At 51.9% G+C, this 18,739-nt stretch overlaps 2 protein-coding genes across 4 annotated transcripts; one reads left to right on the forward strand and one right to left on the reverse strand.

Annotated features, from left to right (window-relative positions):
• Window positions 1-1,350: 1,350 nt before the first annotated feature.
• Window positions 1,351-9,201, forward strand: TOR1A (torsin family 1 member A). The gene is made up of 5 exons (XM_004007147.5): window positions 1,351-1,580; window positions 2,226-2,491; window positions 5,084-5,259; window positions 5,361-5,488; window positions 8,625-9,201. Exons 1-5 carry the CDS (start codon window positions 1,400-1,402, stop codon window positions 8,873-8,875), a joined length of 1,002 nt encoding a protein of 333 aa, XP_004007196.4. The 5' UTR covers window positions 1,351-1,399; the 3' UTR covers window positions 8,876-9,201.
• A 2,086-nt stretch (window positions 9,202-11,287) lies between these two features.
• On the reverse strand, window positions 11,288-18,329 carry TOR1B (torsin family 1 member B). 3 transcript variants are annotated; one of them, XM_042245540.2, is made up of 5 exons: window positions 18,053-18,329; window positions 17,153-17,418; window positions 15,229-15,404; window positions 13,474-13,601; window positions 11,288-12,355 (listed from the first exon to the last, which is right to left on the reverse strand). In XM_042245540.2, the coding sequence occupies exons 1-5, from the start codon at window positions 18,249-18,251 to the stop codon at window positions 12,255-12,257; spliced, it is 870 nt and encodes a 289-aa protein (XP_042101474.1). In that variant the 5' UTR covers window positions 18,252-18,329; the 3' UTR covers window positions 11,288-12,254. The 3 variants fall into 3 exon arrangements, 2 of the variants coding, with proteins under 2 accessions (XP_042101474.1, XP_027822107.1); XM_027966306.3 differs by having other exon boundaries at window positions 11,288-13,019; XR_009599726.1 differs by lacking the exon at window positions 15,229-15,404 and having other exon boundaries at window positions 12,243-12,355.
• Between the last annotated feature and the right edge of the window lie 410 nt (window positions 18,330-18,739).

Raw genomic sequence — 18,739 nt, forward strand, 5'->3', positions numbered from 1 at the left:
GTACACAGGCTGTGATGAGAGAACAGGTTGGTTGGCCCCTGGGCTGATTTAAGTCAGGTATCGTGTGGTTAGTGACATTTGGCTTTGGAGTCGGATCTGAGTCCTGCTCTCAGCTTCTTTATTAAATCCTTGGACACATCCATTTGCCTTGCAGCCTGTTTTCTCATCTGTAAGAGATTTCCTTTTCTTCCCCTTCACTCAGATGCAAGGTCAGTGAAGGCAGGATTCACCTGCACCTCATTTTTTTTTTTCTTTAATCTCCAGGATCTAGTCCATAGGAGATCCTCAAAATTATGAATGAATGAATGAGAGGAAGTAACTGTTACCTGGGAGAGACCTGACCAACACTACCTTATCCAGGTGAGGAAGGTCAACATCAGCAGTCATAAATCATGTTGATTATAGTACCTATGATACGATGGTATAAAAAGAGTATCTCTGTAAAGTATATTCCTCCCCCAAACCCACAACTCCAATCTAATCATAAGAAGACCATTAAATTCCAATAGTTGAGGATCCTACAAAAGATCAGGGCTTTCCTAGGTGGCTCAATGGTAAAGAATCCCCCTTCCAAAACAGGAGGCACGAGTTGGATCCCTGGCTGGGGGGAATCCCCTGGAGATGGAAATGGCAACCCACTCCAGTATTCTTGCCTGGGAAATCCCATGGACGGAGGAGCCTGGCTTGGGGTCGCAAAAAAAAAAAAGCAACTGAACGGCTAAACAACAAGGAAATAAAAAACTTTAATTACAATATCTCAACATGGGCTCATTAATTTTAACAAATGTAAACACGACTGAAGCTACTTAGCAGCAGCAGCAACATAACTAACGACAGCAACAACAAAACCTACTAATGTAAGATGTAAATAATCGAGGAAACTGCGTGCGAGGGTGTGGTAATATGGAACCTCTCTGTACTCTCCTCTCAACTTTTCTATAAACGTAAGTAAGCAAAGTCGCTCAGTCGTGTCCGACTCTTTGCGACCCCATGGACAGTAGCCTACCAGGCTCCTCTGTCCGTGGGATTCTCCAGGCGAGAGTACTGGAGTGCGTTGCCATTTCCTGCTCCAGGGGATCTTCCAGACCTAGGGATCGAACCCGGGTCTCCCGCATTGCAGGCAGACCGTCTGAGCCACCAGGGAAGCCCATGCAAAACTGTTCCCCAAAAGCAAGTTTTACTAAAAAGAAGGGAAAAAGAAAAAATGGCTCCTCCAACTACCCCAGCGCCTAAAGCAGGAAAGGGCTTTGCCCTTCACAAAGATGGCGGCCGCCGGCGTCGGAGGCGATCCGCCCCTTTGAAGAATGGCGGCGCCGGCGGGAGGAACCGGAAGCGCGGTCTGGTGGCGGCGCCGGTCGGCGGTAGGCGCGAGAACGGGCGGGGCGGCGCGGGTCCCGGCATGAAGCTGGGGCGGGCCGCGCTGGGCCTGCTGCTGCTGGCGCCGTTGGCGGTGCGGGCGGTGGAGCCCATCAGCCTGGGATTGGCCCTGGCCGGCGTCCTCACCGGCTACATCTCCTACCCGCGCCTCTACTGCCTGTTCGCCGAGTGCTGCAGCCCGAAGCGGAGCCTCAGCCGGGAAGGTAGGATGGGCCGGGGTCTGGTGCCTGAGCTGGGAAGGGGGTCAGAGTTGGGGGCCAGCCAGGAGGCCGGGAAGCCCGGGCAGTGCCCAGCCGGGGGTTGGTGGGGCAGGGGGGTCGGGCCAGACCCGGAACCGGCGTGCGGCACGGGGCCTGGCTCCTGGGCCACGATCGCAGGCCGACCGGACTTTGGTCTGAGACCTGCGGATGCCAGCTGCACCTTCGCCCAGAAAGCGGGCTGGTGGACGATCGGAAACTTCCTCCAGAGAGTTTCTTGCTCGCTCCTTGCCAGAGACGGGAAGGCTGGTGGGGGCTCTCTCGACGCAGAGCGGCGGAGCCGAATTACTCTGCCCTTTTTTTCCTGCCGGCCTTCGGGTGGGGAGGGACAGGGCCGGGGTGAGGGGCTCGCGCTGTTGGCGGAGGTTCTGGAGCCAGGGTCTCATCCGAAAGTGTGGCAGGACTTGCAGAGGGAGGGCCTCCTGGACTCACGGGCCACCTGGGCCTAGTGCCTACCTATGTCTGCGTCCCAGTAAACGCTTGGAAGAGCTTAGCGGGCTTTGCTGGCTTTGCGTGAGCCTGTAAACTGGGCTACGTTTTGCCAGGTGTGCCCCCTACCCTCCGCCTGACTGGCTTTGTTTTTTTTTTCAGCGCTGCAGAAGGATCTCGACAGCAAGCTCTTTGGACAGCATCTTGCAAAGAAAGTCATCTTAAATGCTGTGTCTGGCTTCATCAGCAACCCGAAGCCCAAGAAACCTCTCACCCTCTCCCTGCACGGGTGGACAGGCACTGGCAAAAATTTTGTCAGCAAAATCATCGCGGAGAATATCTACGAGGGTGGGCTGAACAGTGACTATGTCCACCTGTTTGTGGCCACGCTGCACTTCCCACACATCTCGAACATCACTCTGTATAAGGCAAGGGCCGAATTTTGGAGTCCTTCAGGGATGATGCTTGCTTTGGGGTTTCTTTGTTGGGGGATGGATTTGGATGTTCTATGTTGAAAGGAGTGAGCCCTGAAAACAGCCACACGTGGCCGTTTCCCTTTAAAAAGTGTGGAAATTACAGAGGATTGGAGATGGCAGAAGCAATGACACCATCAAAGCTGGTTTCTGAAAACAGGCTGCGGGTGGTACTCAGTAAGTGGTGTAGTAGGATCTTAGAGATGGACGTAATCAAATCCTGGTTAAAGCTCTTCAAATCTAACATGTTTTATAAAAGGGAAAACATTTCTAGGGAGGCCTAAGTTTGCTTTTATACTTGAACTCACTGATTTAACAGCCTGGCTTCCAGGGCAGACACACCTGAATTTGAGCCCCAGGCTCCCACCTATCAGCTGTGTAATGTTGGGAGAGTCACCTGACTTCTCTTGAGACTCAGGTTCTTCATCTGTCAAATGGCAGCTGTGAGAATTTCTTTTTAAAAAAATTTTGACCATGCCAGGTAGCATGTTGGGTCTTCGTTCCCTGACCAGGGTTTGAACCCGTGCCACCCCCTGCAGTGGAAGCTGGGAGTCTTAACCACTGTGTCACCAGGGAAGTCAGAATTTCTTGAGGCCTTAAGCCTGTCATGTAACATGATGCTCAGCGCATGAGCGTTCAAATCATTGGTAACTATTGCCCTTTTTTTTTTTTGTCTCACCTGTGTGAACACATTTTTCCCTTCAGCTTGGATGAGCATCAGGGTCACTGCCCAGGAGTTCCTGGGATGTGAGGCTTTCGCTGCTACAACTGGGAAAGTTCCAGGCAAATAGGGACGAGTTGCTCTTCCTAGTTAGCATTCCATCTTCGCTGTTTAATAGCTGTGTGACTGAGCAAGTTACGTAACCTCCCTGCACCTCAGTTTCCTGGTCTGTGAAATAGGAAATGCAGTAGTTAACTGCTTTGATGGGTTTTGGAAGATCACAATAAAACGGGTGAACCGTGCTTAGAACAGGGTCTTGCCTGTAGTGAGTGCTCCATGTACACTCTCTGTTGTCTGTGAGAGGGAGGAACAGAATGGAAGGCCTTGGCTGCTAGAGCCCGCCAGACCTGAGGGAATTCTCGTTTAAACAGTGACTCACTCTGTGGCCTTGTTCAAGTCACTCCAGCTCTCCTGAGGTTCTTCTGTAAATAGAGGTTAGCTCATATCTACAGAGCAGAGTTGGGCTTCCCAAGTGGTGCTAGTGGTAAAGAACCCACCTGCCAACGCAGGAGATCTAAGAGACACGGGCTCGATCCCTGGGTTGGGAAGATCCCCTGGAGGAGGGCATGGCAACCTGCTCCAGTATTCTTGCCTGGAGAATCCCATGAACAGGGGAGTTGTTCAGTTACAGTTCATGGGTCGCAAGAGTCAGACACGACTGAAGTGACTTTTCACGAACAGAGCAAAGTTACTGCTTTGGTTAATAGGCACCCATGGAACACTGTACGCATGGTCTGAGTAGCCAAGCGAAACTCCAGATCATAAGAAGTCAAGACCTATATCATAGCTTCCAGAATTTTCCTCAGAAACTAATAGCTAACTCTTTCTTTTTACCTTGTGTGTGTGCTTAGTTGCCTCAGTTGTGTCTGACTCTTTGCAACCTCATGGACTGTAGTCTGCTAGGCTCCTCTGTCCATGGAATTCTTTACGCAAGAATATTGGAGTGGATTGCCCTGTCCTCCTTCAGGGGATCTTCCTGACCCAGAGATCAAACCCAGGTCTCCTGTGTCTCCTGCATTGCAGGCGGATTCTTTTACCTACTGAGCCACCTGGGAAGCCCTCTCCTTATCATAGGGAGAAACATCTAGGAAAGCATTTTGAAAAACCATATCTCAAATTTCTGATGAAAAGGGTCCTCTCTCCTCATCTTGATTGCTTAATACAAGAAGTACCTACATAATGTTCGTAGGGAATGTTCCATTTAAGCAGATTTATTCCAGCAGTCTCCAGGCACTGTTTCAGAAACTCAGGAATGTTTCCTTCCCACACACATCCTCGAGCACGTGTGCTCTTGAGGTCTCCTTACCCTTCTCGAAACGTTAGAGCCCTTCTCCAGGCTCTTCCAAGGACTTAATCAGGGAAGAGGTTGCTCGGTCTCTGCTTTCTCCCAAGAAGGCTGGTGTCCACAGGATACGTTTTAACATGTTCATTTTGATGACCGAGGACTAGCAATGTAGCATCCATGTGACAAGTCACAGGACAAGAATTATAATCAGGGTGTGGGGCCTTGGAATCAGGCAGGGTGGGGTTCAGATCTTCACTCTGTTACAGGCCAATTTTGTAACATTGGGGAAATTTTGGAACCTCAGTTGATTAAGCTGTTTGTGCCTCGGTCTTCTCATCTGTAAAATGGGCGTGATGATGCCCACTCTGTGGGGTTGTGGTGAGGAACAGAAGAGCTGTGAAGTTCTCGGCACAGCGGGAAGCACACAGTAAGCTCTTGTAAATGCAGTCTTTGTAGACCCCAGGTGCCACGTTAATAGTGCTCCCCCGCTGTGTCAGTCGCACTTCTGAGAATCTCTGTTGGCTTCCCCCTTGTCACTCAGGATCAGTTACAGTCGTGGATTCGCGGCAACGTGAGTGCCTGTGCAAGGTCCATCTTCATATTTGATGAAATGGACAAGATGCACGCCGGCCTCATAGACGCCATCAAGCCTTACCTAGACTATTACGACAACCTGGATGGGGTCTCCTATCAGAAAGCCATCTTCATATTTCTCAGGTAAAGTCGGGGCCAGGACATGGTTGACGAGCACTGAGCCCCAGCCCTGGGGGTTTCGGGGAGAAACACCCCAGTCCTTATTCACTGGAATTGTCCCGCAGCAACGCTGGAGCAGAAAGGATCACAGATGTGGCTTTAGATTTCTGGAGAAGTGGAAAGCAGAGGGAAGAAATCAAGCTCAAAGACATGGAGCATGCTTTGTCTGTGTCGGCCTTCAATAACAAGAACAGTAAGTGGGGGCACTGGTCTGGCGGTCTGGTGGTTAAGACTCCACACTTGCAATGCAGGGGCCGTGAGTTTGAACCCTGGTCAGGGAAGTAAGATCCCACATGCAGTGCAGCGCAGCGAAAGAAAAGAAAGCACATTAAATGGGGTTATCTGCTCCTACCACCAAACCCCTCCCCTGGCCCCATTCATGATCCTGCATCCTGTTTTAGACTGACAGCCTCCCCATCACCTGGGACCGATTCTCGGTCTCTTCCCCAGGCCTGCTGAGGTCTGAATTCCTGAGGGAATCTGTGTAAACACACTCCAGGTGACTTTTACTCACACTCAAGAAAGAGGAACTTCGTTGATCCTCAAGATCTTAAATATTTGTTTCCTGTTTCCTTCAGTTAAATCGAAGCAGATGGTGGAACAAGGATGGCTACCGGGGAGGCTTTGGTGGAGATGGGCTCTCAGGCCCTTTGCTTTCTTGCCTTGCCATGGAACTCTGAGGGTCTGTGCCCCGGAGGAACAGCCCGACAAGGAAGGGCTGCAGTTTTAAATAGAGTGGTGAGGGAAGGCTCACGTGAGGGTGACATCTGAGCTGACCTGAGGAGTGAGGGAGCCATGTGGAAATGAGAGAAAAGCAGTGCGCCAGAGGGAAGCGCACACGCGAGGCCCCTGAGGTGGGAGAGTGCCTGGACGAAGGGCAGGAGAACGCAGGAGAAGAGCTGGAGGCCAGAGAAGAGCTGGAGCTCGGGGTGGGCTGCAGATCGTGGAAGGCCTGGGGACCCACAGCAGGGCTCGGCTGCAAGTGGAAAAGGGAGTCCTTGGAGGGTTTTGAGCCGACTGCCCTGTTGAGACCTAGTTGTAACCGGCCTGCCTTGCTGCCAGGTGGAGAACAAACAAGGCGGCAATGGGGGCGGGGGATGGCCAGCGAGGAGCGGCTGCAGCAACCCAGGGGGGAGGTGCTGGTGGCTGGGCCGGGCGCCGCAGCAGTGGGAGTGGTCGGTCACGGGCGGCCTGGCGTGTATTTTGAAGGTAGAAACAGTGAGATTTCCTAAAGGGCTGTGTGGGAATGAGAAACGAATTGAGGATCTGGTCTGAGCACTTGGCAGGGCCCCCCTGCCCCGCCCCGTTCGTTCAGGGGGCGGCCTCCAGGAGGGGCAGGTTTGCAGGGAGCAGGAGAAATGGCGCATTGGGAGCAGAGGTGTGGAGCAGGCGGCTGAAGTCCCAGTGCACTTGGGTGGGGACGGGGCGGGGGGGGGGGGGGGGAGTGGCTGTCAGGCTGAGGACGGACCAGGGAGTGGTCGCCAGTGCTCTGTAAAGTCATTTGCTCCAGCTGAGCACTCTTCGGGGGTCTCTCTGGGGGTTCTGGTTGTCCTGACTCCCCGGCTGATTAGCCTTCTGCCTTCCTTGCCTGATGGCCCCAACTCAGCATTCGCAGCCCCTGGCACTACCGGGGGTCGTATACTGGCTGACTGGGCGGCTCCTCCCTTGTGAACCCTGGAGGCAGGTCAACGTCTGCCTGGCTGTGCTCCGTCCCCAGCCTCAGGCAAGTCCGGCAGGCCTTCGGGAGACTGGCCAGGGCTGTCCCACTTGCTGCAGGCCTACTGCCCAGCACTCAGTTTGGTTCTTTCCCACGGCCACAGACTCCACCCTATCCAGGCAGTCAGATGTTGACTGAGCCCCTGCTGTGTGCAGAGCCCTGTTGGGCAGGGCAAGAATGAACCCCAGTTGCGATGCTGTGATGGACAGTGAGAACGTATGTCTGGCCTTGGTCCACATTTTCTGGCCCAGTGCTCCTAAAGCCCTTGGACTTTCCAAGCAGTGAGAGCCATCAAGGTGTCTTGATGTTCCTGACACGCCCCTTTCAGCCACCCGGAGTCTGTTAAGTGAGGTGACTTTTGGAGAATACCTAAGGTGGGGGCCGCTTCCCAGGAGAACCGCCCTGGATTGGAGGGCTGGAGCTTTCAGTCTCCCACCCTTTCAGGCCCCTGGGGAGGGGAGGGGCAGCTGAAGGTTGACTCAGTGGCCAGTGGGCAGTGATTTAATCAGTCATGCCTAGGTAGAGAATTTTCCGTAAGAATCCTAAAGGACGGGGTTCGGAGAGCTCCGGGTTGGTGAAGACGCAGAGATTTGGGGAGAGTGATGGGCTCAGAGTTCATGGCCCTTCCCACATCCCTTGCCCCCTGCGTCTCCAGCTGGCTGGTCGAGTCACATCCTTTTATAATAAACCGGCAGTCTAGTCATAAAAGATTTCTCTGAGTTCCATGAGCTCCACTTACAAAGAAATTGAACCCAAGGAGGGGCGGCGGCGGCCCCTCAGGAGCACAGGGGACAGCCGGAACTTCCGGTCGGGGGCTGGGGGGCTGTCTCGTGGGGCGGCGCCCGGCCTGTGGGACCTGCCGCAGTCTCCGGGTGCCGCGTCAGCAGAACCGAGGGGAACTCTAGGGCCTCTGGGTGGTGTCAGAGAAGCGCTTGGTGGCATGGGGAAGACCCGGGTGGGAAGGGCGGCAGAGCCAGCCCGGGATTATGGCACCGGACGGAAGCGGGAGGGCGGAAGGGAGACAGTTCTGAAGAACCTCGGGCTGGGACCCAGCGGTGCTGGCTCGCCTCAGAGGAGGGAGCGGGGGTCCAGAGGCCGGGGGTCTGGGAGGGCCCGTGACCGCCCTGCGGCCGCAACAGCACTGTCTTCACACGTTACTGGGGCTCTAGCCTTTGGTCCCCCAAACGCTCTGGAGGGTTTGGACACGGAGGCGGCAGCAGTGAGTGTGCACCGTCACTGATCCAGCCACGGGAACCCCAGCCAGTCGCAAATTTCCGAGAGGCTGGTCTTTCCCCGGGAACTCCCCCGTCACCTTCCCCTTCTGTGAACCTGCCAGCCTGTCTCTGGTCCCTTGCTTGCATGGCCTGTCTGTCCGGGGATGGCCGGTGAGCCTCCTTCCCGCTTGAGGTCTTGAGTCTTGAGAGGCCTCCCCGCCCACCGTGGTGCCACCCTGTCATCGGCTGCTGACGAGCTGAATGGTCAGTCTGCCTGCTGCTTAGATCAGTCCCCGCTGAGGGCAGGCACGGGGCTCCACCTCGTGGTCGACACCCAGCCGATGCGTGCAGATGGGCGGACCGACGGTGGATGAACAGCACCTTTTTCTTTTTCCCAGGTGGCTTCTGGCACAGCAGCTTAATAGACCGAAACCTCATTGATTATTTCGTTCCCTTCCTCCCGCTGGAGTATAAACACCTGAAGATGTGCATCAGAGTCGAAATGCAGTCCCGAGGCTACGAGGTGGACGAGGACATTGTGAGCAGGGTGGCTGAGGAAATGACATTTTTCCCCAAAGAGGAGAGAGTTTTCTCCGACAAAGGCTGCAAAACCGTATTCACCAAGTTAGATTACTACTACGATGACTGACGGCGCCAGAGCAGTCCTGGAAGAGAGTGAAATGAATTCTTCCTGTGTGACAGGACAGGCACTTCCTGGGCATTTTTTCATCCAGCAGAACCTACAGGCTGTCCGTGACGGATGCAGACAGACAGCAGCCCCCAGGGCCTGCAGAGGCGGGGAGGAGCCCGCTCCCAGCCCACCCAAGCCAGGGCTCATGATTTTTTTTTTAAAAAATCATGTTTTAATTTCAGGTGTTTCTGTTTCAAGGAAGGATGAATCAGTTTTACTGAAAAATGTGATAATTTTTATTTAAAATGGTTTTTAACATTGTGAGAAGCTTTTCAGACTCTTAAGTTGTTGGCTTGTGTGTGTCTTTTCGTAATTCCCTATCATTACAACGTACACCGTGATGTCACTACTGCATAAATGCCCGTGCCTGCCACCCTCAGTCTGTCCTCTAGGGTGGCGTGACTGGGGACCGAGGCTGGAGCAGCGAGCAGACCTGTCATGGGATGGCCATCACAAGGGCGATGAGCCTTAGATCGCAGACAGACACACCCAGGCCCATCACAGATAAGGCCCAAGTGTCCTTCCCAAGAGTGTTCATCACAGTAACACTGTGAACTGTAACACTGTGAATGATCTTAGTAACACTGTAAACAATTTGCTAGAAACAGAATTTCCTGGAAAGAAAAGTGTCTGCAAGCCTATCGCTTGCCTGTTAGTGAGCTTTGAAAAGGCCCCTCTCTGCTTTCCATTCCTGAATGAGTCATGCACTCAGTGGCAGGTTTTGCCAAATTTTCATAAAAATACGGTTTTTCATATGTTTTTACTCATTTTTATCATGTTTAATCAGAACTCCCCAAACCTCTAGGAAAGCTTAGCTTCTTCCCCCATGATGCTGAGCACGGTGTTTCTATTTGTTAAATGCAAATGCTGCCACTTTACAATATGATTCGTGAATACATTTTTTTTAAAGTGGGGAAAAAAAAAAACACCTTGAGGCCCTACCTTCTGTGCTTGGGCTGAGTTGAGGCCTCACCCCAGGCCCCCAGGCCGAAATGGGGAGGGGCGTGACAGCCGAGGATCTGGGTGGCTCCGGCTCTGCTCAGTTCCCTGGGGTGTCCGGAGTCTCGGGTTCACGGAGCTCCCGACTCGCAGCTGTGAAATTCATTCAAGTCTGGAGACCTAGCCCCCACTGAGAAGCCAGGCAGGAGTGAGAGCAGTGTAGGGGCCTAAATACCTTGCATTGTGCACACACGTGTGCCTACAAGGGCTCTTGTGGGTGTGAGTGTCTGCAGTGCTCACAGGGGCAGTCTTTAGCAGGCACAGAAAACGGGGGGACCCCCTGCCTCAGGGCTACGCACCCAGTACAGGAACTAAGGCCACCCAGGCCCCCTAAGGCGCCCCTGAGCACTGGAGAGTTCCTGATGTTGCCCTGAAGCTGGCCTGCTGTGTCCCCAGGAGTCACGGATTGGGGCTATCCATTCATCTGAAGTCCCCAGTCCCTGGGAGTCCCTATTAGGGGACACTGGGGTCCCTTGACTCACCTAGAAAGTTCAGTCTTCCAGATGAGGCTGCATGGGGACAAGTGGAAGCAGCAGTGGCCTGGGACCCCAATGGAGAGAGGGCAGGCTCACGGGATGTGCACTTCCAACCTGGAAACGGGGGGAGTGGGTGACCTGGTGGTGAAGAGGGTCTGTTTTCTAGAAAGAGCTCCATCCTTGGTCCTGGGAAGAGCCAGTGTGAACAAATAACTCACTGAAGAGCCCAGGTTGAGGGATTAAGCTGAGATCTGGTTAATGTAACAAGGATTTCGTTATTTCCAGGTTCTGGGCAGGAAGACCAGGCAAGCAGGTTTCCTGGTCTGAGCTCGGCCACACTGTAGGTCCAGAATGGCAGCCGTGAAATCACATTTTAGGGCCTCGCTTTCCTGCCTGCATTAATTTTAGAGCGTATCTGTTTGAAAGAAAGCCAGCTTGGGACTTCCCCAGTGATCCAGTGATTAAGACTCTGCCTTCCGGTGCAGGGGGTGTGGCTCTGACCCCGGGTGGGAAACTAAGGGGCCACGTGCCAGGGGGTGCAGCCAAAAAATAAAGTAAGACCAGCTCTTTCTCGTGCTTACATCCACAAAAATTACCTGGGGTGTGACTCATCATCTAATCCAGTTTAACTTTGTACTGAACAGCCTTTAAGGCAAACGATGTGAAGACAGCCAACCAGCAAGTCCAGTAAGCCTAATTCACCCAAGTTATTAAAGAGCCTTTCCTCAGCTCAGAGCTCCCAAATCAGAAAAAAAATCTGCAAGTGGCATCTCATGATAAAATTTAAGCCTTATTATTTGACATTCAGTAGGTCAGTCTTACTTGGGGTGAGGAGGCTGGGCCGTGGGCATCTGTGGCCTTTTCAAGTTACAAGTCAGTAACAGCACTTCAAAGGTAGCCAACACGTCTCGAGTTTATTGCATCACTGTAAACAAGAAATCTTATCCCCTCCTGACCAGAAACCCAAAAGGTTATAAAAGAAATTTAACTTAGATCCAACTTGAGGACATGTACTAAAAGTTTCAAGCCTCACCTTGACATTAAAAGACTAAGTGTGATCCTCTATAAGGCACGGCCATGCTGTAGGAACATTCATTCTGCCACATCTTATATATATATAAAAGCTGCATATTCTCATTACGTGTCTTCAGTTGCACTGCAACCACAAGATAGAGCGATTCACACTGGCTGGAATCAAAGTCTTATTTCCCCAAGGCCAGGGCAGTGCAGCCTGGCACCACCACCATAAAGGACATCATTCTTAGATGACACCCAGGACCAGCCAAGACCGTCTGTTTTAAGAGCATCTGATAAAGGAACAGGCAATTATCCCTTCCCATGTTTTAAAATAAGCAATGTTTCGTTTCTCTATTATCTAAGATTCCCAAGTAAAAACATTATTAAAAACAGCCATATCCTTGAAAACGCAAGCATTTCTAGTGTAGAATACTTTCTCTTTGGCAATGCAAGCTGATCGTCCAGTTGGCACGTGTCCTCTGTGGAGAAAGATGGGGTTCTGCAGATTTCAAATGGTTCTGTGGAGTCAAGTGAAAAGCTGATCGACATGTAAACTGTAACAAACATTCCACCATGGGAACCAAGGACTCAAACTCAAAGCCAACGGCTGCGTTGTGATCCATCTCTAGAGATGAGATGGCTGGTGGGACCCGGAGCCATGGCTGAAATTCAGGAGGAGCAGCAGTACCAGAAAGGCTGCGGTCAACACCAAGTGAGAGCTGGAGATGGAATCCCATGACAAGGGTTGGAAACAGCAGCAAAGCCACGGACAGAAGGAGAGGTCCTGCCCGTTCTGCAGGGCCGCAGGGGCCTGGCACGGAGCCCCCACCCCACAAGCAGACGGTTCACCCAGCCGTGTGCTCGGCCTGGGTTCTCCCGCTGGACAATCTGTGCCGGAAGGTGCCACCAATGTTACCTGAGAATACTTCATCTTGGCGAACGTGTTCTGTAGAAGAAAAAGAACAAGAGCTGAAGAGTGTTTCTGGCAGGTGAAAACCAATGCTCCCTGGCTTGCATTAGCCCCTGAACTTCAGTTCAGCTTCTGGGGTGTGGGTACCGTTGGGTCAGAAAGAGTCCCTGGCCTCTGTTTTCAAGGCACTTCTGTCAAGGTCAGTTAAGTGTGTGGGGGAGGTGGATTTCAAAACTTCATTTCCAACTGTGATGAACAGCTGCGTTGCCGTCATGTTGCAACACAAGTCCACTCGACAGCGGAGCATCATTTCACAAATCAACCCTTAGAACCTTCCGGATCCCACGAGTCCACAGGTGCAAATGTGCAAACCCCGAGGAGGTCTTCAAAGTGCTTCTTCAGGCCAGGCCCCCGGTCTGCTGGGCACCCGGTCGTGTCTCAGCCCGCCTGCCGAGGGCTCAGTAGAAATCCAGCCGTGACTGCACAGTCTTGCAGCCCTTGTCTGAGTATATTTTCTCGTCCTTCGGGAAGAACGTCATCTCCTCTGCCACTCGGGTGATGATGTCTTCATCGATGGCGGAACCGCGGGCCTTCATCTCCGCCCGCACGCACATCTTCACATGTCTGTACTCCAGGGGCAGGAAGGGGATGAAGTAGTCGATGAGGTTCCGGTCTATCAGGCCGCTGTGCCACAGGCCACCTGGGAAACAGGGCACAGCTGGGTTTCCTGCCGCTTCCGTCCTTGTCAGCCCGCCAGCATGCAGCTCCTACAGGGCCTGTCCTCATCCCCACCCCAGCACATTCCCCACGTCTGCGGCCCTCAAGATTCGCTTTTGGTCAAGCCTGATGTAAGGGTTGGCTGGCTACCCCCACTAACTGGCTTCTAGAATAGCACGCCCTCCAAAAAAAGTCCCTACTTCAGCCAAGCTACAGGGGTGAGCGGATTCTGTGGTTTTCTGAAAGGGAGAGACGGTTGGGACTTTCCTGGCGGTCTGGTGGTTAGGACCTGAGCTTCCGGTGCAGAGGGCACGGGTTCGATCCCTGGTTGGGGAGCTAAGAAACCACAAGCTGCAGAGTCAAAATGAAAAAGAGAGAGAGAAAGAGAAGGGTGATGCTGTGGGCCAGGTGGAGGGCACCCACTCAGGGAGACTCACTGTGTTTGTTATTGAAGACCCCGACAGACAGCACCGCCTCCAGGTCCTTTAGCTGGATGTCCTCTCTCTTCCTCCCGGCCCGCCAGAAGTCAAGGGCCGTCTTAGTTATGAGGTCTCCGCCTGCATTGCTGAGTTTGCCAGAGAAACCAGATTAAAATCACACACTGACTTCTCTATGACATATACACACTACTGTTTATAAAAGATAACTAGTGAGAGCCTACTGTCCAGCACAGGGAACTCTACTCAATACTCTGTGGTGACCTAGATGGGTAAAAATACCTAAAAAACAGTGTACATATGTATATAACACTTTGCTATAACCTCAGATATGCAGATGACACCACCCTTATGACAGAAAGTGAAGAGGAACTAAAGAGCCTCTTGATGCAAGTGAAAGAGAGACTGAAAAAGCTGACTTAAAGCTCAACATTCAAAAAACCAAGATCATGGCATCTGATCCCATCACTTCATGGCAAATAGATGGGGAAACAATGGAAACAGTGACAGACTTTATTTTCTTGGGCTCCAAAATCACTGCAGATGGTGACTGCAGCCATGAAATTAAAAGACGCTTGCTCCTTGGAAGAAAAGCTATGACCAACCTAGATAGCACATTAAAAAGCAGAGACATTACTTTGCCAACAAAGGTCCATCTAGTCAAGGCTATGGTTTTTTCAGTAGTCATGTATGGATGTGAGAGTTGGACCATAAAGAAAGCTGAGCACTGAAGAATTCATGCTTTTGAACTGTGGTGTTGGAGAAGACTCTTGAGAGTCCCTTGGACTGCAAGGAGATCCAACCAGTCCATCCTCAAGAAAACCAGTCCTGAAGGACTGATTGGAAGTCCTTCATTGGAAGGACTGATGCTGAAACTGAAACTCCAATACTTTGGCTACCTGATGTAAAGACCTGACTCATTGGAAAAGACCCTGATTCTGGGAAAGACTGAGGGCAGGAGGAGAAGGGGGCAACAGAGGATGAGATGGTTGGATGGCATCACTGACTCAATGGATATGAGTCTGAGCAAACTCCGGGAGATGGTGAAGGACAGGGAGGCCTGGCGTGGTGCAGTTCTTGAGGTCACAGAGTCAGACACGACTGAGCAACGACCAACAAACTCCCACACACACTAACACAGCACTAAACCAACTCGACTCCAATAACAATCAATTTCAAGAAAAAGACAGTCTAATCAGGAAACGGGCCTGCTCTAAGTTCACTGTTTTTTCTTTTCCTTTTCAGTTTCTTTTCAGCTTACAGCCAAATAGATAAACCAGTCTATATGTATTAAAGGTGTGTAATGACTTCTTACTGATGTCACTTATCAGGAAACACTGTGAGTTTTCTAAGATGGAATCAGTTTGTGATATTTCTCAAAAGTTTATTTTTAACCAAGGAGTATTTACTATGTTTTACTAGACAAAGAAAGAGAAAAAACAAATGCATCTGCCCTCACGAGCTGAAAATCTGTTTTCTCAGGCAGAGATAAAAAAAAAAACTTGGTGTGCAACGCTATGACTTTTTACCAACCCCAGAGATGACATGTGTAGGTAGCGAAACGGCCTATTATCAGTAACAATTTCCTTCATTCGTTTCCTCCTGCCCCTGCCCAGTGCCATGATGACACCAGCCACTCGGAAGAAGTCTGCAAGTTACTTTTGCCAGGCTGGCACATTTGTCCCCCCCACATTTCTAGCCCTTGGAAAATGAAGGGCTCGGTACATCCCCACTCAAGAAACACCTCCCACTGACCTGAGAAAGATGAAGATGGCCTTCCGGTAAGATACACCATCGATCTGCTCATAGTAATCTAGGAACGGCTTGATTGCGTCAATGACTCCCGGGTGCAACTTATCCATCTCGTCAAATATGAACACGGAGCCCGCACATGCACTCACGTTACCCCGGATCCACCTCTGTAACTGGTCCTGGACCAACCATAAAAGAAAAAATGGGCCACAGGGACTCAAAAGGGTGTGCCCAGGGGAAAAGCGCTACACTGTTCTTCACGCTCAGGAAGGTGAAAAATCAGAGCTCTCTGGGGTTTAACAACAACAACCACATCCTAACCTGCACTCACTGGGTAACTACTTTTCCAAAACTTCATCTATAAAAAGTAGGAGGAACATGGCTGATTCATGTCAATGTATGGCAAAAACCACTACAATATTGCAATTAGCCTCCAATTAAATAAATGTTTAAAAAATTGAATTTTAAAAAAAGAAAGAAAAAAAAGGGGAGGGGGATGAAAACCAGCAGAGAGATGGGTGCTAAAAGGCAAATTAGTGTTTTCCTAACTCAAATGAAGAACCCAATGCAACTTTTTAAAGGTATAAGAAGTATAAGATATGTTTAAGAATAAGTATAAGAATATTTATCTTTTCAGTGGTAACCAACTGATAATTTTCATCTCACTGTGGACGGAAATCTCAATTTTACTAGACATACTGAGGAATAAGAAACTAGACTAAGACCAGCGCTGTGTCCAAAGCCAGTGCCTTGTAATGGTGTTACAAGTATAGTGAACAAAGACGCTGACCTAGATGACATTTCACGACAAGCATGTGTGCCTGTATTTCTAGGGATTTATGAAAGAATTTGGAAAATAAGAAAATCATTCTCTTTTTGGCTGTCTTCCCTGTCTTACTGTTTATGTGGCAAATATCCACTTTTACTTCCTTGTTCAGTCCCTATTCCTTATTTCAGTCCCCACCTAACACTAAGTAGGAACACTAAGGATGTAGGAATACAGGATGTCCATTTAAACAAGAGCCCTACCGGACAAGTTAACAATACAATGCCAAGAACATGAAGGACGGGAGGAGCAAAGGGAAAAACCGCCACTGAGGAGGAAAAAAAACCCTCTGGTCCTCACTGCTTAAATGCGGAGGCCAAGCTGAAGCTACATCACAGGCAGGAATTTATTTTTTCATTTTTGGCTGTGCTTGAGGGATCTTAGTTCCCTGACCAGGGATTGAACCTGTGCCCTCAGCAGTGAAAACATGGAGTCCTAACCACGAGACCACCAAGGAATTCCCAAGGGAGCCTTAAATAAAGCCATTTGAGTCTGTTTCACTTAACCAAGGGCTCGGATGGGGATGTTGCGCATGCTCACTGCACAGCACGGCTACCCTGCAGACTGGGAGACAGGAGATTTGGGTTCCAGTTTCTCATTTGTCATAAGGTCACAAAGACTGCGGGGAGCACGTCACCTTCCCGCTCTTGGCTCCATCTTTTAACGGAGCATCACCCCGCTGTACTGGGCTTCCCTGGTGGCTGAGTGGTAAAGAACCCACCTATCACTGCAGGAAACGCGGATTCGATCCCTGGATGGGGAAGATCCCCTGGAGAAGGAAATGGCAGCCCACTCCAGTATTCTTGTCTGGGAAATGCCACGGACAGAGGAGCCTGGTGGGCAACAGTCCATGGGGTGGCAAAGAGGCGGACACGACTTAGCGACTAAGCATGCCCACGCCCCGCTGTATTATTTTGGAATTGGTGAGGCAAAAGCTGCAGAACTGCAAATGGCAAAGGGTCACCAGGATGGGGGACCTGTCCCTTAAACCAGTGGGGTCTGGGGCTACTGCAGCGCAAAGAAAGAAACAGAGGCTGGAGTCAGGGAGCAGGTCACCCAGACCAGTCAGAGAAGCCGGAGGACGGGGTAACAATTCCTTGCCTGATACAGTTTTATGTGCTGCTCATGAGGGAAGTGCAGGGTCGACACAAACAGGTGGACAAAGTTGCTCTTCAGGCCTTTGGGGTGAAGATTTTCAGCCACAATTTGGCTGACAAAATTCTTGCCTGTGCCAGCCCAGCCGTGTAAGGAGAGAGTCAGTGGTTTCTTCGGATTTTTGTTGTTCTTGAAGCCGGTCAGCGCCTTGAGAATCACCTCTGTGGCCAGATGCTGCCCAAACAGCTTCTCCTCCAAGTCCTGCTTCAGGGCTGTAGGAGCCAGCCCGAGAACAACAGAGAAAAATACACATTAAACACGCACCAGAAAAGCAGTGCTCGCCCCAGCTGGCCAAAGTGGAAGGCACAGGTTAGCAAAGTGGTCCAGCATGTGATCTCTGCCAAACCCCAGGGTTGGCACTGAGGCGGAACCACGGGGCTGCGGTCACACGAGGCCACTTCCAAGTAAAGGGACTGGAGAAGGAAGCTAAATGCGTTCGCTCATCCAAGGACTGGCCCTCTCGACTGGGCTGCTGTGCTATTCCCCCAGCCACCCTAAGGGCTTGGAAGAAAACCGAGAGTCAGATGTGGGCTTTCGGGGCGGAAGCTGCACATCTGAAAGGTACTTAACAGGGTCGACACGGCACAGAAGGGCGGCTGCTTTTTCAGTTTCTTCTTACTGTCCTCCCAAGAACTGCAAACTTTTAGGGAGGAAGTTGGGCAGACCCCCCACGATCCGGAGGATCTCTCCGAAGACACGGCTTCCGAGACGGCAGCCGGGACCGAAACCCCACCTCTTCTCCCTCCTACCCCATCCCAGGGTGAGCGCGGGGTGCGGGGGCCCTGACGCCCGCGAGAGGCCTGTCTCCCGCGCCCCGCGAGCCCCTCCAGGGCAGCCCCGCCGTACCCGACGCGTTGAGCGGCCGCTCGCTGCGGCAGCACTCGGCGAAGCGGCAGTACAGGTCCTTGTAAGACAGGTAGCCGGTGAGCGCCGACGCCGCCCCGATGGCGATGCCCACCGTGATAGGCTCGAATGCCGCCACCACGTGGGCCGCCAGCAGCAGCCGCAGCGCCGCGGCGCCCCCAAGCCGCGGATCCAGCCGCATAGCCCAAGTAGCGCCCGCCGCCACCGCCTTCGCAGCAGCCTGGACCACCCGGGCGGTCGAGCGGTGGGATGGACTTCCGGTATGCGCCACTTCCGACCTCCAGGTCCGCCCACCCCATTGGACGGCTTCGATGGCTAGGGGCGTGGCTCCGTGTCGCCATCTTTGTGAGTGGCACTAAAGCTGTCTCCGTTCAGGGGCGTGGCTCTTTGCCGCCTTCTTTGTGAGTGGCACGAAAATCCTCTCAGCTGGGTCCAGTTGAGTCGCTCGCTAGTGTCCGACTCTTTGAAACCCCATGGACTGCAGCACGCCAGGCCTCCCTGTCCATCACCAGCTCCCGGAGTTTACTCAAACTCATGTCCATCCAGTCGGTGATGCCATCCAACCATCTCATCCTCTGTCGTCCCCTTCTCCCATCTTCAGTCTTTCCCAGCATCAGGGGCTTTTCAAATGAGTCAGTTCTTCGCATCAGGTGGCCAAAGTATTGCAGT

Source organism: Ovis aries, chromosome 3 (assembly GCF_016772045.2).
Source record: "Ovis aries strain OAR_USU_Benz2616 breed Rambouillet chromosome 3, ARS-UI_Ramb_v3.0, whole genome shotgun sequence".
Taxonomy (NCBI): Eukaryota; Metazoa; Chordata; class Mammalia; order Artiodactyla; family Bovidae; genus Ovis; species Ovis aries.